The sequence below is a fragment of the Hyla sarda genome, chromosome 10 (genome assembly GCF_029499605.1).
Source record: "Hyla sarda isolate aHylSar1 chromosome 10, aHylSar1.hap1, whole genome shotgun sequence".
NCBI lineage: Eukaryota > Metazoa > Chordata > Amphibia > Anura > Hylidae > Hyla > Hyla sarda.
The window spans coordinates 62,009,394-62,032,163 of NC_079198.1; the positions used below are offsets into that span (position 1 = coordinate 62,009,394).

General features: G+C 43.7%; 1 protein-coding gene across 4 annotated transcripts in view; it reads right to left on the reverse strand.

Moving 5' to 3' along the window:
- TMEM143 (transmembrane protein 143) overlaps positions 1 to 22,770 on the reverse strand; it is a 151,663-nt gene that overhangs the window by 70,174 nt on the left and 58,719 nt on the right. For all 4 annotated transcript variants that reach the window (XM_056544614.1, XM_056544615.1, XM_056544613.1 and 1 more), the window contains 2 exons: positions 8,192 to 8,299; positions 5,335 to 5,532 (listed from right to left, as the gene is read on the reverse strand). In XM_056544614.1, the coding sequence (XP_056400589.1) occupies positions 5,335 to 5,532; positions 8,192 to 8,299 (306 nt within the window). The remainder of the gene's footprint in view (positions 1 to 5,334; positions 5,533 to 8,191; positions 8,300 to 22,770) is intronic.

Consider the following 22,770-nt stretch of genomic DNA (forward strand, 5'->3'; position numbering starts at 1 on the left):
ACATGGCATACCATTTTGTAAATTAGACCCCTTGAGGAACGTAACAAAGAATAAAGTGAGCCTTAATATCCGACAGGTGTTTCACGACTTTTGCATATGTAAAAAAAATGTCACTAAAATGTGTGTTTCCCCCCAAATTTCACATTTATGCAAGGGTTAATAGCAGAAAATACCCCCCAAAATTTGTAACCCCATCTCTTCTGAGTATGGAGGTACCCCATAAGTTGACCTGAAGTGCACTATGGGCGAACTACAATGCTCAGAAGAGAAGGAGTCATATTTGGCTTTTTGAGAGCAAATTTTGCTCGGGGGGCATGTCACATTTAGGAAGCCCCTATGGTACCAGGACAGCAAAATAACCCCCACATGGCATACCATTTTGGAAACTAGACCCCTTGAGGAACGTAACAAGGGGTACAGTGAGCATTTACCCCCCACTGGTGTCTGTCAGATCTTTGGAACAGTGGGCTGTACAAAATTTTTAATTTGCACAGCCCACTGTTCCAAAGATCTGTCAGACACCAGTGGGGGGGGGGGGGGGGGCTTAAATTCTCACTGCACCCCTCATTACATTCCGTGAGGGGTGTAGTTTCCGAAATGGGGTCACGTGGGGTTTTGTTTTTTTTGCGTTTGTCAAAACCGCTGTAACAATCAGCCACCCCTGTGAAAATCACCTCAAATGTACATGGTGCACTCTCCCTTCTGGGCCTTGTTGTGCGCCCCCAGAGCACTTTGCGCACACATATGGGGTATCTCCGTAGTCGGGAGAAATTGCATTACATTTTTTCCCTTTTACCTCTTGTCAAAATGAAAAGTATGGGGCAACACCAGCATGTTAGTGTAAAAAATTTATTTTTTTACACTAACATGCTGGTGTAGACCCCAACTTCACCTTTTCATAAGGGGTGAAAGGAGAAAAAGCCCCCCAAAACTTGTTAGGCTATTTCTCCCGAGTACGGCGATACCCCATATGTGACCCTAAACTGTTGCCTTGAAATACGACAGGGCTCCAAAGTGAGAGCGCCATGTGCATTTGAGGCCTGAATTAGGGATTTGCATAGGGGTATTCTACGCCAGTGATTCCTAAACAGGGTGCCTCCAGCTGTTGCAAAACTCCCAGCATGCCTGGACAGTCAACGGCTGTCCGGCAATACTGGGAGTTGTTGTTATGCAACAGCTGGAGGCTCCATTTTGAAAACAGTGGCGTACTAGACGTTTTTCATTTTTATTGGGGAGGGGGACTGTGTAGGGGTATGTGTATATGTAGTGTTTTTTACTTTTTTTATTTTATTTTGTGTTAGTGTAGTGTAGTGTTTTTAGGGTACAGTCACACGGGCGGGGGGTTACAGCAAGTTTCCCGCTGCGAGTTTGAGCTGCCGCGCAAAATTTGCTGCATTGCAAACTTGCAGCCTGATACTCACTGTAAGCCCCCTGCCCCTGTGAATGTATCCTGTACATTCACAGGGGGGGGGGGGGGGGGGAACCTCCAGCTGTTGCAAAACTACAACTCATATATAGCCAAAAACAAAGAGACCCACAATACTAATATTATTTCAAAAAGTATAACAATCTTTATTAGACAATAAAAAACAGTTTTAAAAAGTTAGAAAAAGGCAGAGGATGACCTTACGCAGGAAACAACAGGTGACGCCCCCTGACGAAGCCCATAAGCGAAACGTGCGTTGGAGTGTTGGTGCTTGGTGCTCCTGGCCTTTGGGTATATGACAGGTAGTCTTTTTTAGGTATTTCCTATTTATGTCTGTTGTATTGCATTGCTGCTTCCTATGTTACCTCAATGTATGTTAGATATTATATCTATTGTTACGATATTATAAACATGCAGCTACGCCAGCCTTACTCTTGACTGAATACCTACATTGCCCATACCAGGTCCACTGGCACCTGTTTCCTGCGTAAGGTCATCCTCTGCCTTTTTCTAACTTTTTAAAACTGTTTTTTATTGTCTAATAAAGATTGTTATACTTTTTGAAATAATATTAGTATTGTGGGTCTCTTTGTTTTTGGCTATATATTGGTACCCCCGGGACCTACATACGGCACGTATTGTTTTGCCGTTTTTGTTGTTTGGCTAAATTAAAACTACAACTCCCAGCATGCACAGTCCATCAGTGCATGCTGGTAGTTATAGTTTTGCAACAGCTGGAGGCACACGGGTTGGGAAACACTGAGTTAGGAAACAGACAATGTTTCCCAACCAGTGTGCCTCCTGTTGTTGCAAAACTACAACTCCCAGCATTCTCAGGCATGCTGGAAGTAGTAGTTCGGCAACATCTTTAGAGCCAGATGTTGCCGAACTACAACTCCCAGCATGCTTGGAGTTGTAGTTTTGCAACATCTGGAGGACTACAGTTTGTAGACCACTAATACAGTGGTTCCCAATCTGTGCCCTTCCAGATGTTGCAAAACTACAACTCCCAGTATGCCCAAACTCTCCAGGCATGCTGGGAGTTGTAGTTCTGCAACATCTGAAGGTCCAGATGTTACAGAACTACAACTCGCAGCATGCCTGGACAGTAAGGGCATGCTGAGGATGTGTAGTTTTGCAACATTTGGAAGGGCACAGTGGTCTCCAAACTGTGGACCTCCAGATGTTGCAAAACTACAACTCCCAGCATGCCCAGACGCCAAGGGCTGTCTGGGCATGCTGGGAGTTGTAGTATACAGGGTCCCAATACAGCAATGCATGTCGCTTTACGGCGACGTGCATTGCTGTAAAGGGCCCGACCGCGGCTGAAGATCTACTCACCTGTCGCCGCCGCCGTCTTCATCGCCGGGATCCGGGTCTTCAGGGACGAGGTAACTACCGGGGCCGGTCTCCAGCACTCCCCCGTCCCCCGCTGCGTCCTCCGGTCTTCCTCCAGTCCTCTCCGGACTTTCAGGGGCCGGGCAGGGCGGGAGGAAGTAACCGTACCCCCCCCTGCGATTGGGGATCGGAGGAGGTGGCAGGCTTGCCACCTGGCTCCTGTGTTTTAGCATGGTCCTGGCTGTCTGTGACAGCCGGGATCATGCAAAATTACTGGGCGGTCGGGTCCCAGAGACCCGATCAGCCCGGTATCGCCGCAGATCGCAAGGGCGATTTCCCTTGCGATTTGCGGCGATCGCCGACATGGGGGGCCTACATGGCCCCCCTCGGTGTTTGCCCTGGATGCCTGCTGAAGGATTTCAGCAGGCATCCAGTCCCGATCTCTGCCCGGCGAGCGGCAGGGACCGGAAAAGGCCATGACGTCGTGGGACGTCATTGGTCCTTAAGGCCCAGGGTGCCATGACGTCCCAGGACGTCATTGGTCCTTAAAAGGTTAAAGAGACACATGTCAGATTTGAAAAAAAGACTGGGTCATATAGGCCAAAACTAGCCTGGGGCAAGTAACAGGTGTGGGCAACATAAAAATCACACGTGAAAGCAGATAAAAAGGAGAGAAGTTCACTAAGTCTTTGTATTGTGTGTCTGTGTATGCCACACTAAGCATGGACAACAGAAATAGGAGAAGAAAACTGTCTGAGGACTTGAAATGAAACACTATGGCAGGAGACCCAGGAGGACCCCACTGCTGACACACAGACATATAAAAGCAAGAGTACATTTTGCCAAACTGAACAAAAGCCAAAAGCCTTTTGGGAAAACGTCTTGTGGACAGATGAGACCAAGACAGAGCTTTTTGGTAAAGCACATCAGTCTGCTGGTTACCAAAAACAGAAGGAGGCCTACAAAGAAAAGAACACAGTACCTGCAGTGAAATATGGTGGAGTTTCAATTATGTTTTGGAGTTGTTTTGCTGCCTCTGGCACTGGGTGACTTGAATGTGTGCAAGGCATAATGAAATCTGAGGATAACCAACAGATTTTTGGTCGCACTGTACAGCCCAGAGTCAGAAAGCTGGGTTTGCGTCCGAGATCTTGGGTCTTCCAGCAGGACAATGGACCCAAACATACGTCAAAAAGCACCCAGAAATGGATGGCAACAAAGCGCTGGAGAGTTCTGAAGTAGCCATCAGTGAGTCCAGATCTAAATCCCATTGAACACCTGTGGAGAGATCTTAAAATTCATTTTGGGAAAAGGTGCCCTTCCAATAAGAGACCTGGAGCAGTTTGCAAAGAAAGAGTGGTCCAACATTCCAGCTGAGAGGTGTAAGAAGCTTATTGATGGTTATAGGAAGCAACTGATCTCAGTTATTTTTTCCAAAGGGTGTGCAACAAAATATTAGGTTTAGGGTGCCAATAATTTTGTCCAGGCAATTTTTGAAGTTTGGTGTGACATTATGTCCAATTTGCTTTTTTTTCCTCCCTGTTTTGGCTTAGTTCCAATACACACAAAGAGAATAAATATGTGTATAGCAAAACATGTGTTACTGCAATCCTTTTCTGTGAGAAAAACTTAATTTTCTTGAAAAATTTCAGGGGTGCCAACATTTATGGCCATGACTGTGTATATATAAATATATATAAATCTAAACTGTTCTTACCTACCTACCTGACTCGCAGCCTATGTGAATATGTTACTCAGTCCCCACTGCGCACAATATGACATTGCTGCTCATCCAATCACTAGCTGCAGTGCCGTTCCGGCTTAGCCAATGAGTGGCTGAGAGGCAATGTCTCATGCAATAGGAAGTTAAAAAAAACTGCACCATGATCATGAAGGCTTTGGGGCGACCTTTTTTTTTATTTATTTTTTTTTGGCTGGAAACAAGGAAAACAAAAACTTTTTTGCTGGAAATCCCTGCAACAAATTTGTACTTCTTTTACCCAAAAAGGTAATGTTTGGTTAATAGGAACATTGAAAGAATATAGTCTAACGCAAATTACACAAAGTTTATAAGCCGATACTTTAATGAAATGATTGGTTGTACTTTCATGGATATTAAGGCAACCCACATGGAAGGCAACATTATAGGAAGTCTGTGTAAATTTATGCTGCACAAAACACAAATCCTGACAAGTCCCTCATTACTCACAACTAAGGGTGCATTTACATCTCGATTCTGGCATCCGCTAAACGTATTGTTATAACCGTATGAAATCTTAAGTAAAAAATCAAATGTCCACGAAGTTGACCTGTGTGGCAGAGCACCTCCCAGACTCTTCCCAGTACCACAGTTCTGTTTATAACTATGGGAGAAATAAAGAAAAACTTGACTAAAAGGAAAAACTGCCTTTTACCCTTAGCAGTCAATCACAGAAAAGCCTTTTATTTTTCAAGCGCACTATAAGAAATGGAAGCTGTGCTTTGATGCTTATTGCTCTAGGCAACTAATTCAGCTTTTATTTTAGACCTATTAGTAAAGAATAATAAGCCTGCCTGTTTAAGTCTATTACCTGCACTCCATCTTGGGGGTGATGCACTATTAAAGCATATGCCAAGGCATCCTCTGATAAAATGTTGAAATTTCCCTGATCCAAAATTGGCTGTAAACGTTCCAGAACTTCCTTCTCCTTGGATAGTTTCTCTGAGTCTGAAAGGCCTGTAGTTTCCAGCAGGGCATCACGGTCCGGGTTAATGGGATCATATAGGAGCTAAAAGATACAAAGTACATTGCATGCAGTTATCAACACCTGTCATAACATGCTGCCCAAATCATGTTTTACCAGGGCAGTCCCCAGCAGCTTCTTCTCCCCACCCCACCAGCCTTGCACGATAGATGTCCACCTGTTTGAATAAAGGGAAAGATCTATCCTATCAATCAAGGCCAGTGGGATGGGGAGAAGCTGCCAGTGATCAACCTAAAGATTTGTGGTTCAGGCACAAATTGAAGACAGGTTCTCTTTAAAGCATACATTTTATTTTAAGTAACTTCTCAGAATAAGCTGTCATTTATGTACAAAAGACATAGCACTATTATAATGATTTTTTTCCCAGTTTTTTACTCTGCAGACTCTATTTCAAAATGTTCGTTGTACCTTAACTAATGGACGGAGATGAACATCTATATCTGCTCCCCTATATCTTTATCGCACACCCTAAGAAGCAGCAGAATAAAGGATATTAAGTGAGCAGTATAAGTTTTAAATTAAGCAGTGGGTTCAAACCAAATACTCACTACAAGCAAACATGTCCACGATTCCCTGTATGGGTGGCTGAAACCTGAAACTTCAGTGAGCTCATCTGTCCTAAGACAGACTTGAACAGTTTTCAAAGAGTGAATGATGAATCTGAGGTTGGGAGGGGAGAGCAGAAAAAAGGAGTCTGACACAAAGAAAAAGGTGAATTTTTCTCTGTTAAGATATATTACGGAGTTCCCTATAGTCGCTTGCACTTTAGATTTATGGACACCAAATCTGTTAAAACAACAGTGCCTACTTAGATCCAGAAAGGGGTGGTTTTACAATAATGGGCAGCTGCAATTTCGCAAGGTGATACCAGAAGTTAAAAAGGTTATCCAGGAATAGAAAGAATGGAGCTAATATCTTTCAAAAAAATCACCACACCTGTCCTCAGATAGTGTGTAGTATTACAACTTGGCTCTATTCACTTCAATGGAACTAAGCTGCAATGCCACATACAACCTGAGGACAGGTGTGTTGTTATTTGTTGAAGATCCTTCAATCCTAGATAATCCCTTTAACCCCTTAAGGACCAGGCCCATTTTGGCCTTAAGGACCAGACCAATTTTATTTTTGCATTTTTGTTTTTTCCTACTCGCCTTCTAAAAATCATAACTCTCTTATATTTCCATCCACAGACCCATATGAGGGCTTGTTTTTTGCGTCACCAATTGTACATTGTAATTACATTACTTATTTTACCATAAAATGTACGGCGCAACCAATCAAATATTATTTATGTTGGGAAATTGAAATGAAAACCGCAATTTAGCAAATTTTGGAAGGTTTTGTTTTCACGCTGTACACTTTCCGGTAAAAATGACATGTTTTCTTAATTCTGTGGGTCAATACCATTAAAATGATACCCATGTTATATGTTTTTCTATAATTGTACCGCTTAAAAAAAAAATCTCAAACCATTTTAACAAAATTAGTATGTTTGAAATTGCCCTATTTTGACCACCTATAACGTTCTCCTTTTTCCATATATGGGGCGGTATGAGGACTCATTTTTCGCGCCATGATCTGTAGTTTTTATCAGTACCACTTTTGCTTAGGTTTTACTTTTTATACATTTTTTATAAAATTTTTTTAGAATAAAATGTGACAAAAAAGCTGCATTTTTTTACTTTAAAAAAAAAAAAAATGTAAAAATTTTTTATGTTTACGCAGTTCACCGTATGGGATAATTAACAATATATTTTAATAGTTCAGACTTTTACGCATGCGGCGATACGTAATATGTGTATTAATTTTTTTTACGCTTTTTGGGGGTAAAATGGGAAAAACTGACGTTTTACTTTTTTATTGTGGGAGGGGATTTTTCTATTTTTTTTTACTTTTTCATTTGACATTTTTTTTTAGCAATCATTTGATTGCTAATACTGTTCAGTGCTATGTATAGGACATAGCACTGATCAGCATTATCGGTGATCTTCTGCTCTGGTCTGCTCGATCTCAGACCAGAGCAGAAGACCCCGGGAGACAGCCGGAGACAGGTGAGGGGACCTCCTGCTGCCATGCTAGGATCCCCGCGGCAGCGCTGCGGGCGATCCGATCATCCATTCAAAGTACCACACTGCCGCAGATGCCGTGATCTGTATTGATCACGGCATCTGAGGGGTTAATGGCGGACATCCGCGCGATCGCGGATGTCCGCCATTACCGGCGGGTCCCTGGCTGCTGATAAGTACCACGCCACCATAAAGTTCATTTACATCCATTGTCGTTAAGGGGTTAAAAGGAGGTTGAACAAAGCAGATCATCAGGCCAGCTTCTATAATAAATAGCTTGATGGAGCGTATTTTAAATATATAAGTGCTTTTCTTCCATCATGAATTGGGCTCCATAACTGTCCAACAAATATCTGCAGGTTTTTAAATCATAGAACTACTGAAGTCTTAAGGTAGATTTCTGCAGCAGGTTTGTATGGTAAACAAAATCCATTTCATGTAGCATACAGAACAGGAGAAATACTCCTCCTGGGGTACTGAGTTTTCAAATATCAAGCCAGGTGATTAACAGGGAAATAAAACCCAGACACTATGGGATCAGTCTATGAAACAACAAGAGAACAGATGAGTAGGGAAAAGGGTGTTACAATTTGGAAGGTTTTGGAAAGAATGCTTACTTGAAGCTCCAGCAGCAGAGAATGGTAAGGCTGAAGGAGGGAGTCTTCCAGTTGTTTCGCAAAAGAAAGGAAAGATTGCTTTTCAATCTTACTTGACGAGTGGAACTCCTGCAAGGTGAAAGAGAAAAAATAAGTGATCCCACTGGTGGGTAAGCAATAGGCTAACTGGAGGATCCACAGAAGAGAAGAATCCAAGAACATAATAAAGAACACAAACTAAACAGAAAAGGAAAAGTGTTACACATACAGCATAGCAAACAATAAATAAAATACAAGTAGATTTAATCTTCTGAAAAAAGGAGCCCAATTAAGGTTGTACATTGCTTTTTTTTTTTTATATTGTGGTAACAAGTCGGGGTACCGAAGGGTCAGTACTGGGTCCACTTCTTTTCAATAGGTTTATTAACCCCTTAATGACTTTGCACATAAATGTATGTCATGGTGATAGGGATGACCCTTATGTTTCTAATGACTGATCAATATACTAATATTAATATGCCATTGCTGCTGGAAAATACCGTATTTATCGGGGTATACCACGCACCGGCCTATAACACGCACCCTCATTTTACCAAGGATATTTGGGTAAAAAAAGTTTTTTACCCAAATATCCATGGTAAAATGAGGGTGCGTGTGTGTGCACGCATATACCCCGATACACCCCCAGGAAAGGCAGGGGTAGAAAGGCCGCTGCCAGCTTCTCTCCCCCTGTCTTTACTGGGGGTCTAGAGCCTTGCTGCCACCGCTTCTCTCCCCCTGACTATCGGTGCCGGTGCCCCATTGCCGGCGCCGATAGCCAGGGGGAGAGAAGCAGCGCCGGCAATGGGGCAGCGGCGCCGATAGCCAGGGGGAGAGAAGGGGCAGCGGCACCCATTGCCGGCGCCGCTGCCCCGTTGCCTCCCCCAATCCCCGGTTGCATAATTACCTTTTGCCGGGGTCGGGTCCGTGCTGCTTCAGGCCTCCGGTGTGCGTTCCCTGCGTCGTTGCTATGCGCTGCACGGCGCCGCACAATGACGGCGCAGGGGGCGCACACCGGAGGCCTGAAGCAGCGCGGACCCGACCCCGGCAACAGGTAATTATGCAACCGGGGATGGGGGGAGGCAATGGGGCAGCGGTGCCGGCAATGGGTGCCGCTGCCCCTTCTCTCCCCCTGTCTGTCGGCGCCGCTGCCCCATTGCCGGCGCCGCTTCTCTCCCCCTGGCTATCGGTGCCGGCAATGGGGCACCGTCACCGATAGTCAGGGGGAGAGAACGGGAATCGGTGCCGATAGCCAGGTGGAGAGAAGGGCCAGCAGCAGGGCTCTAGACCCCAGGGCAGGCAGGGGCAGAGAAGCCGGCAGCGCTGGCTGTCTCTGCACTTGCAAAGCCGCTGCAGTTCATTGATTTAAAGCGCCGCTTTAAATAATTGAACTGCAGCGGCTTATCGGCGTATAACACACAGGTACACTTTAGGCAAAAAATTTTAGCCTAAAAAGTGCGTGTTATACGCCGATAAATACGGTATATCTGTTCCCCTACCCATTAACCCATATACATCAGAATGCTATCTGCTCGTTACTCTGGTTTGAGACCTTGCCATGACGCCATGTGGGATTAAAAGACTAAATATCTGACGAACAAAGAACTTCTGCCAAGAAATTAATGGACACTAGATATGCTAATATATACGGACACAATAGTTGAACAACCAATCCAAATGTAACATGCTAATTGTGATGTCATAACCAACCCACCTTTCTTCCAAATGTAAAAACCAAATTTACTTCCTGTAATAAAGCAGAACTCTTTTGGGAGCAGCAGAGATTCATGCTAAGAAAGAGTGTATACCAACATACCCTGTGTGGTGTATATTTTCTTATGTCGACACTTGGCAAAGTATATAGCAGCACAGTCAATCATATTTGGAAGCCCCCACTCAGTCCATCCTTATCAGTTGGTGCCGCCGACTCCTTTCGGAAGCGAGGGAGGGTGAAATTGTTCCCAGGACCGCACTCACGGGAAGACCAAGTCTGGGGGAGCGACAGCTTTAACTATCCAGAGGAATCTCGGGCTGCTCAAAGGGCTTTATCAACCCTACAGAACGCGGTAAGTCTGCTGATTTTATAAATCTGTAGCTCTTATCAGTGTTGATTGAGTGGTTCTGAGAAGCCAAACAGATGGTCTTGTTGAACCTCTAAGAGAAACCCTAGCGGCAGGGTATTTTCCCGCTGTGTGGTCTAATTTATGAGTTCTAGCCGCATTGGTACTTGACTGTAGCTGCTTTATAAATCTTAGATTAGAGGCAAATAGGGAGTTAAATCTGCCTGTGAGATTTTTATGCAGCCTCGGGTAATAAAGTAACCCCCCCCCCCCCCCCTTTTCTTTGGCTTAGATTGTGGACGCTTATCAAGCGCACAAGGCCAGGCATTTCAAAACATGTGAAATGCACTATTTAATAAGGTTTCTTCAGATTTTTTTTTCACGGTAGGGAAAACCTGACATGACATCTTAGAATACAGAGAATGTTGTGTAAGGATTTTAATTTAGATTTTTGACATTTTTTTATCTGCTCAGTGGAATACGGTCAAGGGGAAAAAAAAGTGCTGAAGATTTTTATTATTATCTCTGGTAATTAGGAGTGTATCCGATATCTTTTCCACAAATGTTGTACTCCTGATAACTGAATTGAGAGAGATGTGTTGTATCACTCGGAGTAACTGTATCAGATGACAACGGTGTACTGGCTGAGGGGACATGCCAGCCAGTAACAGTATCAAGGCATAGCTATTGTGTAAAGCACTGCTGTCAGTCAATCCAGTATCCGCTCTATTGTATGCTTGATAGCTTTTTAGCGGCCTGCTGATATATATATATCAGTTCAGTGTGCTTGTGTACCAGAGATTAGCATCAGGAAGCAAACTTTGGTTTACAAATGCACACTCTTGTGTTAGTGCTGGATACCAATTTTTGTACGGCCAGTCCACTGAGAGATTTTGCTAATAGGGTCATTTGCAACCCTTACTCAATCTGAGACTTAAAAGGCATTAAAACTGTTTAATTCCTGAACTGGTTAACTTTAAAGGGTAAAATATGAGCAGTTTGCAAGCTCCCTTCCTCCCTGGGTGTGAGGAGCCACATGACAATGATGATGATTCTAGCTGTTGGTTGTGTCCCCGTTGTTGTCAGCAAAATCTGCCCTCAGTAGAAGACCGTGTTTCCTGTTTAAAAGCCCGGCCTGCAAATACTCCACCATGTACTGTCACATCACCTCCGTATACTGTAAAAATGGAAGCCCCCCCAAAAAATGCACCCACCCTACTGTATTCTATTCAACCTCCATATAGTGGTGGCCATGTTACTACAGTAACTTCCTGTACTGGCAGCCATATTGGAGTGACCGGAACTGTGGCTTGCCCCACTTCCAGTACTGGTAGCCATATTAGAGGACCAGGAAGTGTGGCAAAATCCATTTTCTTTGCTTTCAGCCATCTTGGTTCAACAAATCTACTTACTACGTGTAATGAGCCATCATCCAGTACACCCAAGCAGAACTTGCCAGTTGCTGGAAGATTTCCAAATGAAACTTCCTCTAGTGCTGAAGCGCTTGATCTCTTTCCAGGTATGACTCAAGTTAGGAGTTACTTTGTACGTAATGACCAGAACACTGGCCCATACCACACCCACACACTCCCGGATCAGCCCTCACCAGAAAGCTCTGTATTTAATTCTGATAATAATTGCTGTGCCTCACCAATAAGTCAGACCTCTGTACCCAGTGAAGACAGTCCTCTATCCCAAGATAAACCCCATGCACAGTATCAGTCTCCTATCACTGATCATCATCATCATCATGTCCCCAGGAAAGACATCACTTTCACCTGTTAATACAATCACACCTACTGTGGTGCAATTTCATGTGCCTTCCAATACCTCCAACAGTAACATGTACCAATTCATTAGATCAAGTATGGTGTCTGAATCCTTTCAACCGGCCCTTGGAACAAAGATCTGGAATAACACCCTACTCCAGATTGGCATGGGTTCCATGGAAACCCAGCAAGTGCAGGCTATAGTTAACCCTGCAAATCCATATATTCAGCATAATTATGGTCTTGCAGGTGCCTTAGTGCATGCAGGAGGGACTAGTATACAGCATTACTCTGATCTGTTGGTACTTCAACAAGGGCTCATTTCAACCACCCAACTGGCCATTACAGGCACTGGGACACTGCCTTGCAACATGATAATACATGTTGTTGGTCCCAGATATTCCTCTGCCCAACATGATGCCTGCATAAGGCAGCTTCAGTCCACAATACACCACATTCTTGATCTAGCTGGAGAGAAGGAAATTTCCTCTCTGGCCATTCCACCCTTCAGTTCTGGACTCTTTGGATTTCCTCCTAATATCTGTGCCAATGCAATAGTGCGCAGTGTTGAGAATCACAAGCCAATACCAACATTGCAAGAAATCAGGCTTATCTCAAAAACATACAAAACAGTCCAAGCTCTGGTGGATGCTGTCAACTTGTTCAAGAAACCTAACCTCTTGGGTAAACACCCAATGCCACATGATGATTCAGATAACCTGTAACATGGATTACCCAGATGCACGCCATCTAAACTCTTGCCCACACAGCCCGATGATTCCAGAGATCTGCATAGTTTCCGTTAATCCAGTCTGCAGCAAATGTCAATACCACTTACCTATAGTGGTGGAAATAAAGGATCTGAGAAACCTCTTTCAGAAACTCTTTAGAAATATGTTCCGTTTACCTCGGTGCAAGTAAATAATCTTGTAGCCCAACTACCTGACCCAGAGAAACAGCCGATGCCTTTCTACAGAAGAATCAAGCAAATCCAACAAACCTATTCATCAATATGGAAGAATTTATATAATCTAGTCTCTATAAGAACTGGAGACGCCTTCTGGCCTAGAATTTCCACCAGCCTTGATAGTTCTGCTATTATGGACGAGTAGACATACTCTTCTGGAATAGAATTCTGCCGACAACTACACGCCTGGGTCAGAGACAGACTAGCTTCAAGCTCCACCAATTTCTCTGATGCCTCTCAGGAACCTACGGAATCAGCTGAAAAGTTTTTCTCCAGACTAGTTCATTTGTTCCAGGATCAAGGGTATGACCTAGGAAACAAATTCCATAAGAAACTTTTCATTAGCACCTTTGTTACTGGCCTCCATGATGCTGCCAAGAAAAGGCGTACGGACACTAGGCCTGAATATGTGACACTTGAACCAAACAAGAGCTATTGAAAAATGTGTTGAAGTGGCACCTACTGAGAAGAGCTCGAATGTGTCAATCTGTCAAGATGCACAGATGATGCTTAATGCTACAGCACAATACCCTGTTCAGAATTATGTCCCTCAGTTCCAAACCGTTCCTGCTCGGTATCCTGCTCTGAATTATCACCCTTGAAGATCACCCTTCAGAAAGATCATCTGCTACAGATGTGGTAAAATCGGACATGTCCAGCGACACTGCAGACCCAGATCTCTTCCTCCCAACTACTGAATGAATTCAGCCACTCTAAGGCCAATGATGTCACAAAATCGTTATAATATGGACCAACGGCGATCTGGACCTGTCATTGGACACCCAGGCTGGTCCAGGATGAGTCAGCGGTGAATAACTCAAAGAGAATCCAGCTAATTAAGTCCCGGATAGAAATTGTAAAAAACTGGATCTGAAATTTACTCCTGAAACTCGAAGCCACCAATAAATATGAGGATGATGGGATGCACCTTGAATTATCCTAACCACTTACACCTGAAGAACTTCGTGTCCTGCAAGCCTCTCCACTGATGGTCATGAACATCCCAACAAAGATTATACCCGATGTCCATCTACAACAAATTCCTGACTGTGTCTGGTCGAAAGGCCAAGATGCTATTGGACTCTTGCCTGTTCCGCCTGTTAAGGTCTTCTTAAAATCCAGATTCAAGATACCTAGAGTACCCCAGTATTCGCTCAAAGCAAACCAAGAAACTTATTTTTCTGAACAAATTGCAACTCTTCTCAAGAATGGAGCCTTAATCAAATGTGTTTCCCCAGCAAACACTCCCTTGTTTCCAATAAAGAAGAAGACACCAAAAGGACAACCTGAGAAGTTCCGCATGGTACATGACCTTCATGCCATCAATGCTGCCACAGTTCTGGATACTCCCATTGTTCCCAACCCACATACTCTGCTCGGCTCGATACCACCAGATGCCAAGTTTTTTTTTACTGTTCCTTTGCATCCAGACTGCCAATACCTCTATGCCTTTACTCATCAAGAAGGAAAATACACCTGGACACGCTTGCCACAGGGAGTTCAAAACTCCCCTAATCACTTTCTAAAGCCTTATCACCTGTCTGCATTCATGGTTATGTGCCCATCCAAATGTGACTTTATTTCAATATGTGGATGTCCTCCTACTCTGTGCCACATCACAAGATGAGTGGGCAAGGTGTCCCTTGGAAAAATCCAGTGGGCACAACAAAAAGTTGTCTTCCTAGGACATTGTGTCTCTCAAGGTGCTAAAAACCTCACGGAAGACAGGAAGCAAGCCATACAAGAGATTCCTGTACCTACAACTGACAAGCAACTACAAGCCTTTCATGGTATGATCACTTACTGCCGACAATGGATTCCGGATGCCTCAGCACTGATGCAACCTCTGTAAGATGCCATTCCAGCTAGGACTCAGAAGCAACCACTTTCATGGGAAGCCATACAGTGTTTGAACCGCCTAAAAAACATTATCGTGTCCACTCCTGCACTTGATATCCGGAACTATGAACTACCGTTTTATCTGTCTGTCTCTGAAACAAAGGGCCATGCCTCTGGAGTCCTTGCACAAAAACATGGAGACAAGCTCATGCAGACTAGATCCTGTTGCACAAACTGCACCCACCTGATTTTGAACTGTGATAGCTGCTAAAGACCTTTTGGACAAGACTTTGGACATCATTTTTGGATATTCTATCATTATCCTCGTTTCATATGATCTGAAAGTTATTTTGACTCAATGCCAAAGAAATCCACTTTCTCTACAAAGACCAACGAGGCTTCAATGCTCTCTCTCTTACTTACGGATAAAATCACTCTTCAAAGATGCCCAATCCTGAATCCATCCCCTGCTTCTTCTCTCGAGGGGGGATGATGAAGAAAAACAAATTGGACAAAATTATGGAGACCTCGGTGACTCTAAGCAGAATTGTTTAGAGGTTATGGAAATGGAGACATCACCTCTACCAACGGACAATACAACGTTTACTCTCTACAAAAACAGTTCCAGATATGCCAATGAAAGTGGCAACTTCCACACAGGATACTTAGTGGTTAGCCCATTGGAAGTTCTGCAAGCAAGACTACTCCCTTCCAGTGTTTCAGCACAAAAGGTGGAACTCATTGCCTTAGCTGAAGCCTGCCGCATTTAGGAGGGACAAACCCCGAACATCTACATGGACTCTATGGGCATGGAGTGGCATTGGACTTCAGATTAAAATGGGCCCTAATGGGGTCCATGATTGCAAATGGAACCCCCACAAAGAACTTTGAAACTGTCAGGACCCTGATTGAAGTCTTAAAATTGCTTGAACAAGTGGCAATCATCAAAGTCAAAGCACATGGAAGATTGGAGGAAATTTCTTAGCAGCTAAAGAAACTGCAATACTGCCCTTTGCTCGAGAGGAATCAGGGGTATACGTAGTGACAAGAAAACAGAAGAAAGGATCAGAAGAACCAGAAGAGGAAAAGGAAAACCCCGAACTCAAGACACTGAAACAGTTACAGACTCAAGCCTTGAACAAGGGAAAGAGAAAATGGGAGCTGAACTCAGATGGCCTATGAAGAAAAGCAAACAAGATTTGTCTTCACCAAGCCCTTTACCCGGGAGTGACTTAATGGGCTCATGGAGTCACCCACAGAGGAAAAAAACAAATAGCCACTTCTATCAACAAAATCTACCTTGCACCAGAAATAACAACAACAGTTGAATAATATGTTAAGGGATGAGACACCAGCAACACCTGAAACCCTGAAAGAACAGAAGTTACTCCGAAGAAGCACTTGGCCAAACCTTGCTACCCATTTCAGAGGAACTACAATGAGCACATGCAATTGCCTAAAATTGAAAAGTTTAGTACATGTTAATAGCAGTGGACATTTTCTCAGGAAGGCCAGAAGCCTACCCAGTCACTAATATTACATAATTACATATAGTTACATAGTTAGTACGGTCGAAAAAAGACATATGTCCATCAAGTTCAACCAGGGAATTAAGGGGTAGGGGTGTGCATGATATTGGGGAAGGGATGGGATTTTATATTTCTTCATAATCATTAATGTTATTTTGTTCCAGGAATGTATCTAATCCTGTTTTAAAGCTGTTAATTTTTTCTGCTGTGACCAGTTCCTGAGGTAGACTGTTCCATAAGTTCACAGTTCTCATGGTAAGATTACTGTAAAGAAACTACTAACAGAACTGGTATGCAGATTTGAAGTCCCTGAAGCAACTGAAAGCGATCAAGGATATTACAAGAGAACTTTGGAAGATGGTGGGGACAAACCTCGGACTCCATACTCCATATCATCCTCAGAGCAGAGGGAAAGTTGAACGACTAAATGGCACTCTAAAGAACAAAATCCTAAAAGCCAGTAAAGAACTGTCCCTTCCATGGCCAGAAATGCTGCCCGTTGTCCTGTACTCTGTTAGAAACACACCTCAACAGCCAACAGTCTAACCCCATATGAGACACTTTTTTGGGAGATCCCTAAGCTAGGATGTTATTACCCACAGCACCCCCAGTGCAGGAAGTGATAGTTTGGTAAAGTTTATTATTGCATTGTGTGATGAGCTGAAAGTAACACATGTTGCAGTTTTATTCTTCCTTTCCAGATCCAAACGCTGAACCAGGAAGTCACAATCTGGAGAGTTTGTCCTCGTGAAAAGACACGTGAGGGGGCCGCTGGAACCTAGATTTGAAGGCCCTTGTTATTACTGACAATTCTGACTTCGGTGAAACTGGAAGGAGAATCAACATGGATATGCCTCACACTGCAAGAGGATTCCTACACCATGCTCCTGATACACATCCTTTCCGTATAAGTGGAGAACAAACCCAGCAACTCAATCCGACTCCAGCACACTACTGGGCTGACTTGACAATGACCCAAGAGTGGTATCCCACGTTTTGACAACTCTTCCAGTGCCCAAGTGACTACTTTTAACCTGTTGGGGACGAAAGGCGTATGGATACGCCCTTGCATCCTGGTACTTAAGGAGGTAGGGCGTATCCATACGCCCGTGGGAATTTCGGTCCCCGTCGCGCGCCGGGCGGGGACCGGACCGGGGTGACTGCTGATATCTATCAGCAGGCACCCCGTGCAAATACCCAGGGGGGTCATTAGACACCCCCCATGTCAGCGATCGGCGCAAATCGCAAGTGAATTCATACTTGCAATTTGCGCCGATTCCGGGTCATTACGGGTCTATGGTGACCCGGAATAGAAGGGGGATCGCGGTTGTCTAGAACAACTACGATCCCCCTGAAGGCATAGGAGTGAGGTGGCAGGGGTGCCACCCCTCCTATCCCTGCTATTGTGGTCTAGACGTAACCACCAATAGCAGATCGGGGGCGGAGGGGTTTACTTTAGTTTTCCCCGTCCTGCCCACACACAATAGGCGGGGCAGAGCGGGGAAACGAAGGGGACCGAACACCGAGGTCCACTTACCCCTCTGGAGGCTGCGGGCGACGTTGATCGGCGGGCGGCGACGTCGTGCGGCAGAAGAGGACGGCTCCCTGGATCCGACGGAAGCTGGTAAGTTGCCTAGCAACTCCTAGCGGGAAACTCACCGTAACACGCCAGTGCGAATGTACCCTAAAGACACTACACTACACTAACACATAATAAAGGGTAAAACACTACATATACACTCCCTTACACTGTCCCCCCAATAAAAATGAAAAACGTATTGTACGGCAGTGTTTCCAAAACTGAACCTCCAGCTGTTGCAAAAGTACAACTCCCAGCATGCACGGTCTGTCAGTACATGCTGGGAGTTGTGGTTTTTTAAACAGCTGGAGGTTTGCCCCCCCCATGTGAACGTACAGGGTACATTCACACGGGCAGGTTTACAGTAAGTTTCCTGCTTCAAGTTTGGTCTGCAGCAAATTTTTTTCGCCGCAGCTCAAACTCCTAGCGGGAAACTCACCGTAACACGCCAGTGTGAATGTACCCTAAAAACACTACACTACACTAACACATAATAAAGGGTAAAACACTACATATACACCCCCTTACACTGTCCCCCCAATAAAAATGAAAAACATATTGTACGGCATTGTTTCCAAAACGGAGCTTCCAGCTGTTGCAAAACAACAACTCCCAGCATTTCTGGACAGCCACTGACTTTCCAGGCATGCTAGGAGTTAAGCAACAGCTGGAGGCACCCTGTTTGGGAATCACTGGCGTAGAATACCCCTATGTTCACCCCTATGCAATTCCTAACTTAGTTCTCAAATGCGCATGGCGCTCTCTCATTTTGGAGCCCTGTCGTATTTCAATGAAACAGTTTAGGGCCACATATGGGGTATTTCCGTAATCGGGAGAAATTGCACTACAAATTTTGGGGGGCTTTTTCTCCTTTTACCCCTTATAAAAAGGAAAAGTTGGGGGCTACACCAGCCTGTTAGTGTAAAAAAATTAAATGTTTACACTAACATGCTGGTGTTGCCCCATACTTTTTATTTTCACAAGCAGTAAAAGGAAAAAAAAGCCCCCCAAAACGCAATTTCTCCTGAGTACGGAAATACCTTATATGTGGGTGTAAAATGCTCGGCGGATGCACAACAGGGCTCAGGAGTGAGAGCGCACCATGTACATTTGAGGCCTAAATTGGTGATTTGCACAGGGGTGGCTGATTTTACAGTGGTTCTGACATAAACGCAAAAACATAAATACCCACATGTGACCCCATTTTGGAAACTACACCCCCCACGGAACGTAACAAGGGGTATAGTGAGCCTGAACACCCCACAGGTGTTTGACAAATTTTCATTAAATTTGGATGGGAAAATGAAAAAAAAAATAATGTTTTCACTAAAATGCTGGTGTTAGCCTAAATTTTTCATTTTCACAAGGGAAAATAGGAAAAAAGCCCCCCAAAATTTGGAACCCCATTTCTTCTGAGTAAGAACATACCCCATATGTGGATGTAAAGTGCTCGGCGGGCGCACTACAATGCTCAGAAGAGAAGGAGCGCCATGGGATTTTGAAGAGAAAATGTGTCCGAAATTGAAGGCCACATGAGTTTACAAAGCCCCCATAGCGCCAGAACAATGGACCCCCACATGTGACCCCATTTTGGAAACTACACCCCTCATGTAGTGTATTAAGGGGTACAGTGAGCATTTACGCCCCACCGGTGTCTGACAGATTTTTGGAACAGCGGTCCGTGAAAATGAAAAATTAAATTTTTCATTTGCACAGTCCACTGTTCCAAAGATCTGTCAAACGCCAGTGGGGTGTAAATACTCACTGCATCCCTTATTAAATTCTGTGAGGGGTGTAGTTTACAAAATGGGGTCACATGTGGGGGGGTCCACTGTTCTGGCACCAAGGGGGCTTTGTAAACGCACATGGCCCCTGACTACCATTCCAAACGAATTCTCTTTCCAAAAGCTCAATGGCGCTCCTCCACTTCTGAGCATTGTAGTTCACCCGCAGAGCATTTTACATCCTAACATGGGGTATTTTCATACTCAGAAGAGATGGGGTTACACATTTTGGGGGGCATTCTCTCCCATAACCCTTTGTAAAAATGGTAAATTTTGGGGGAAAACGGCACTTTAGTGAAAAAAAAAATTTCTTCATTTACACATCCGATTTTAACGAAAAGTCGTCAAACACCTGCGTGGTGTTAAGACTCACTGGACCCCTTGTTACGTGCCTTGAGGGGTGCAATTTCCAAAATGGTATGCCATGTGGGGTTTTCTGCTGTTCTGGCACCATAGGGGCTTCCTAAATGTGACATGCCCCCCAAAAACCTTTTCAGCAAAATTCACTCTCCAAAATCCCATTGTTGCTCCTTCCCTTCTGAGCCCTCTACTGTGCCCGCCGAACACTTGACATACACATATGAGGTATTTCCTTACTTGAGAGAAATTGGGTTACAAATTTTGGGGGGCTTTTCTCCTATTACCACTTGTAAAAATTCAAAAACTGGGTCTACAAGAACATGCGAGTGTAAAAAATGAAGATTTTGAATTTTCTCCTTCACTTTGCTGCTATTCCTGTGAAACACCTAAAGGGTTAACAAACTTACTGAATGTCATTTTGGATACTTTGAGGGGTGCAGTTTTTATAATTGGATCATTTGTGGGGTATATCTCATTTGAAGGCCCTTCAAATCCACTTCAAAACTGAACTGGTCCCTGAAAAATTCAGATTTTAAAAATGTTGTGAAAAATTGGAAAATTGCTGCTGAACTTTGAAGCCCTCTGATGTCTTCCAAAAGTAAAAACATGTCAACTTTATGATGCAAATATAAAAGTAGACATATTGTATTAGTGAATCAATATATAATTTATTTGGAATGTCTATTTTCCTTACAAGCAGAGAGCTTAAAAATTAGAAAAATTCTAAATTTTAAAATTTTTCATCAAATTTTTAAATTTTTCACCAAGAAATGATGCAAGTATCGACAAAAATTTACCACTACCCTAAAGTAGAATATGTCACAAAAAAACAAACAATCTCAGAATGAAATTTATAAGTAAAAGCATCCCAGAGTTAGTAATGCTTAAAGTGACAGTGGTCAGATTTGCAAAAAATGCTCTCGTCCTTAGGGTCATAATGGGCTCCGTCCCCAAGGGGTTAAATTTGACTACTGAGACAAAGTGAACTGTCCCGAGGTGCCAAAACAATGTCTTGTATGGGGATGACAATTCAATATACACATGTGTGAAGGTTGACCACTGGGGGAACAACTGTAACTATTGGAGAGCAGTGGAATGGAACACAGGGACTGACTAGGACTATAGACAACAGAGTGCCAACAGAAGAAAAGACAATACTGACAAATCTCTACTACAGAGAATGACAATTGGATGTTGAGTAGTCCCCTGTGAAAAGAAAACAATAATCTTCACTGTAGAGGCCACATTTCAAACAGGGACAATTTAAGTGGATATTGAACCTATTATTTTAGCTTATCTGAACCAAATTGATACATCAGACCCAGGGAATTCCCCCCATGAGAACAGCTATCCTGTATGCCAATGGTGCAAGTGCAAACCCAGCAAAGTAGGGTGAACATAGAAGTCCCAGGTAAAGGACAAGTCTGAGTACAAAGGGGGGCGGGTTCACCAGGAGCCACTCATCTCAAAACAGTGAAGCATCCCATACCCGTTTTTTTATTTTTCTCCGCCTGAACCTGGGACTATTAGGCAGAACAAACCATAGGGAGAGATGTTGTGTACGGTAACAGATATCTTTTAGGGGGGGAATTGATAGGGATGACCCTTATGTTTCTAATGACTGATCAATATACTAATATTAATATGCCATTGCTGCTGGAAAATATATATGTTCCCCTACCCTATAACCCATATACATCAGAATGCTATCTGCTCGTGACTCGGGATTAAGACCTTGCCATGACGCCATGCGGGAGTAAAAGACTAAATATCTGATGAACAGAGAACTTCTGCCAAGAAATTAATGGACACTAGATATGCTAATATATACGGACACAATAGTTGAACAACCAATCCATATGTAACATGCTAATTGTGACGTCATAACCAACCCTCCCTTCTTCCGAATGTAAAACCAAATTTACTTCCTGTAATAAAGCAGAACTCTTTTGGGAGCAGAAGAGCTTCATGCTAAGAAAGAGTGTATACCAACATACCCTGTGTGGTGTATATTTTCTTATGTCGACATTTGGCAAAGTATATAGCAGCACAGTCAATCACATTTGGAAGCCCCCACCCGGTCCATCCTCATCAATGGTACAGTGGTACTTAAGGCACCATGACATACATTTGACCGCGAGCATGAACATGACCGCGAGCACTGGACCGCTGCTCGCGTCATGCGCGGCAATAATTGCGGACATCAGCAATCGCGCCGATGTCTGCCATTAACACCTCAGATGCCGTGATCAATACAGATCACGGCATTTGCGGCAGTGCAGGACTTAATATGGATGATCGGATCACCTGCAGCGGGGATCCGATCATCTGTAATGGCAGACGGAGGTCTTGTTGTCATTTGCTCTGGTCTGAGATCAAGCAGAAGATGACCGATAATATTGATCAATGCTATGCCCTATGCATAGCACTGAACAGTATTAGCAATCAAGTGATTGCTGTAAATAGTCCCCTATAGGGACTATTAAATTGTAAAAAAAAAAAAAAAAATGTGAATCCCCTCCCCCAATAAAAAGGTTAAATGTCAGTTTTTTCCCATTTTACCCCAAAAAGCATAAAAAAATATTAATAAAACATATTTGGAATAGCCGTGAGCGTAAATGTCCGATCTATTAAAAAATATAATGTTGACCCCTTAAGGACCCAGCCCAAATAT